The 3,571-nt window shown below is 34.2% G+C and overlaps 1 protein-coding gene across 1 annotated transcript; it reads right to left on the reverse strand.

Annotated features, from left to right (window-relative positions):
- Nucleotides 1–3,165: 3,165 nt before the first annotated feature.
- On the reverse strand, nucleotides 3,166–3,471 carry LOC110412408 (cytochrome P450-like). The gene has a single exon (XM_021422936.2). It carries the CDS (start codon nucleotides 3,469–3,471, stop codon nucleotides 3,166–3,168), a length of 306 nt encoding a protein of 101 aa, XP_021278611.2.
- Between the last annotated feature and the right edge of the window lie 100 nt (nucleotides 3,472–3,571).

The raw sequence follows: 3,571 nt of genomic DNA on the forward strand, positions 1-3,571 counted from the left end.
TTGCCCTATGTCTCTTATGCTCTCTGCTTGATGGTTTAGGAAGATCTGAGGCTTTTGTTGTTCTTGGTGGGATTTATTGCCATTGATTTTGCTTTGCACTGATCTTGGTCTGGCAATGGTCCTTACGGTACAAAACTCTTTTTTGCAATTGCACACAGTTCTTTTCCACATCAGAGTCTTTATGTCGCCAAAGTCTCTTGCAATTCAAGCCTAAAACTTGTCATGGCATAAGCTGGTGATGGAGTAATAAAATACTGCTTTTCGTAAAAAAGGACCACGTTTAAACCGGCAGCCCAAGCAAGAGTTAAGCGTTTCAGTTGACGAAAACCCAACTGCTGGAATTAGAATGAATAGGCGATAGAGTCGAACGAGGTCCAGGCTTTGATGGGAATTGATGGCTTGTAACGATTATATGTACCATGCAAGACATTTCCACGAGGCAAAACCTGACGAACTAAATTAATGCAGCTTACCACGTTTTTCCTGCTACCTACTTTTTCCAAATATAAATGCTCCAATAAAAACTTAATTTCTTCCATTGAAAAACTTACCGCTCTCGTGGTGAGGATGAATCTTACACCTGCCCACTGCATGGTTTCTTATTACAATATTTTTCTTGAATATCATATTTTTTTGATTATGTTTTAGTCAGAGCTCCTCCTTTATTGTTCTAGATAGAAAAATGCTTAAAATTTGATAATTAATTCATGAATTTTTCTTGTGCTTACAAATTTTTAGAATGAGAGCCAATAATACAGTGTACCGTGTGCCATAAGGGAATCTTCTATATCAATAATTTAATGAGAATTTCCGGTCAATTAAATGATTTAAATTTATATGATCATTAAATTAAGAAGCTTCCACTGGGAATCTTTTCCTGATCAATATAAAATGTTTTTATGACAGTCAGGAACAATGCAAGATCAAATTCTCTTATATCTCATGATTAATGAGAAAACGATTTCTAAAATTAGTGTCAACTGTTGAAAGATAAGCTGATTTAACCATAGGAGGTGTAAACGACCATGTTAAAACTTGTAGCTCGTGTCAATATGGTTTTATAGCCTATACAGGCCAATATATAAAACTATAAAAGAATGTCTTGGATTTGGCTTTTGACAACAAAATTAAGCTGAAATTTGGCCTCCCACCCATCATAAGAGGCAATTGTCAAAAACGAATTCTCAGAAAAATATAATAAAAGTACAATAATGACTTTCTTCTAGTACATCATTCTAGAATCATCTCTGCAAAAACATGGATCTAAGTACTCCAATGTGGAAAAAAAAAAACTTACAGCTTGGCTTCGGAAAAGAAATAATAATAAATCAAGGTAGTGGCAAATAAATCATGATCTCCTGTGTATGTTTATGCTGATTTCATGGTTCTTAGGTTGTTCTTTGAAGGATCATTTGTCCATGTCCTAGCTTTGTGATGATTAATTGATGGTGGTTTTTTATGCTATAAATTTTTTGTAATTATACAACGATCTTTCTCACATCAGATTTTTATGTTATTAAAATTTTTTGTCAATCAAACTAAAGGCTTGTCTTGATATAAGTCCGTAATTGAAAAATAAAATATGCTTTTAAAAAAAATATTAACAAATACAAATAAACAAAGGGTAATATATCTCTTTTTTTAATTTTTAAGTATTATTTTTGTGAATTTATTTATATTAAAAATGAACAATCTATCTCAAAAATATAAACACTATTAATAAAAAAATATATAAAAATTAAATATTTTTTTTATTAATTTTATTTTTTTTTTGAAAAAAAAAATTCAAGGAGCCAACCCTCCAAGGAGGGGAGCAATTGTGCTCCCTTAAACTTTTTTTTTAAAAAACTTATATAATAGTAATTTTTAAAGTTAATAAAGTATAAAATTATCTTTTTAATATTACTATGTCATCAACTAACGACTAACAATTGACTTTAAACTTATATGTCTAGAAAATAAAATTTTAAAATAGAATATTCATTTTAAAAATTAATGAATTCGTCTAAAATTTCAATTAAAATTAATCATCAAAAGTCTCTAATTTTGAATCAAACTATCCAAATCTAATTCTTCTGACCCTGAATTAATTATACATCGATTAGAGTTAATATTAGAAAGAATTAAAGCATCAAACAGCTAATGGTGGCAAAAGAGGGAATGAACGTGGTGGTAAGGCACGTTACCCCTTGCCTGGGGAAAAATAATAATAAAGTAGTGGAAATCACGGGGCGCGGCCCACCTTATCCATGGCTTACAAGCCTCTCACGGTGGGATATTTTATGGGATTAACACCCTCCATGTGAACTTCTATATATTGCTGGGAAACAGACACCGAACCTTTTGGTATTATTAAATATTAGTAATTCAGATTCGTGGCGAACTAACTTGTTAACTGTTGGATTCTATATGAGCACTTGCATCTCTTTGTTTCCCTTCATGTGAGACTAAGATATATTTATATCTATAGGTTTTGGTTTTTCTAGGTTGCTAAATTCTCAACTGAGATCAATTACGTTGGCACATCCGTCATCTCTAATGTATGGTGGGATCCATTTAAACTTTTTTAAGGGGTGAATACAAGCATACTGTCAATCTGATCATCTGATCAACACCCTTTTTACTTCTTCTTTTTCTTAATAAAAAATTACAGAACAAGACAATTACATTCTACCCATCGTTATTGAACGTTATCTGTTGAGGACCAATCAAAACGAATGTAGTTGGATGTTATAATCCCGGAAATGGTCCCTTATATATAAATTGGTCTTCTTATACAAAACTTTTAATGCATTTGCAAGAGTAAAAAGATTAGGAGGGTAATAAGTGTAACATTATTTATCAAAATAATAACAATAATAATAAGTGTAACATTGGCATTCTCGTGTCAAAACTTGAAAAGGATACAGTTTGAGCCTTGGGTACAGAGACAGAGACAGATCCTAGATATTTACATGTCTGGTGAAGATATACAGGACGAAACATACCCACCCCGTTTGACCCATTAGATGAACCCGACTAACTTTCTGTTGGAAGATTGTCAAATTCAACCCAGATGGGTTTGCTTATCTTAGCATCTACCCCACAAATGCTAACCTGCACCTCCGTATTGTGCATTAACTAACCATGAGTGGCTCCCAACAATCGGAGGCACGATTGGCTTGATTAATTAGCTTCCCTTTCTTGCACTAGAATTGGTAACCCACCTCTCACGGTGGCGGTGAGACCAGGGGCAAACCTTGGTGCCTGATTCGGATCGGTGGCAACCCGGATATTGAACCGACCGATTATGGCTAGAACCACACATTTCATCTCTACCAATGCCATTTCCTTCCCTAAACAGACCCTTGGCCCAGCTTGGAAAACTGGGTACTTGTATGGGTTTTCGGGAATATATATACCGTTTTTCAACCATCTGTCTGGCTTGTATTCAAGACAATCGGAGCCCCAAACCCGCTCCATCCGACCCATTGCATAGGGATGATAGGTTACCCTCGTGCCTTTCCTCACAAAGGTTCCATCAGCCAAAATGTCGTCTTCTTCAGCAAACTTTGAATCAAATTGGACAGGT

The sequence above is a fragment of the Theobroma umbraticum genome, unplaced genomic scaffold (genome assembly GCF_002168275.2).
Source record: "Theobroma umbraticum cultivar Fairchild unplaced genomic scaffold, ASM216827v3 scaffold_95.0, whole genome shotgun sequence".
Lineage (NCBI taxonomy): Eukaryota > Viridiplantae > Streptophyta > Magnoliopsida > Malvales > Malvaceae > Theobroma > Theobroma umbraticum.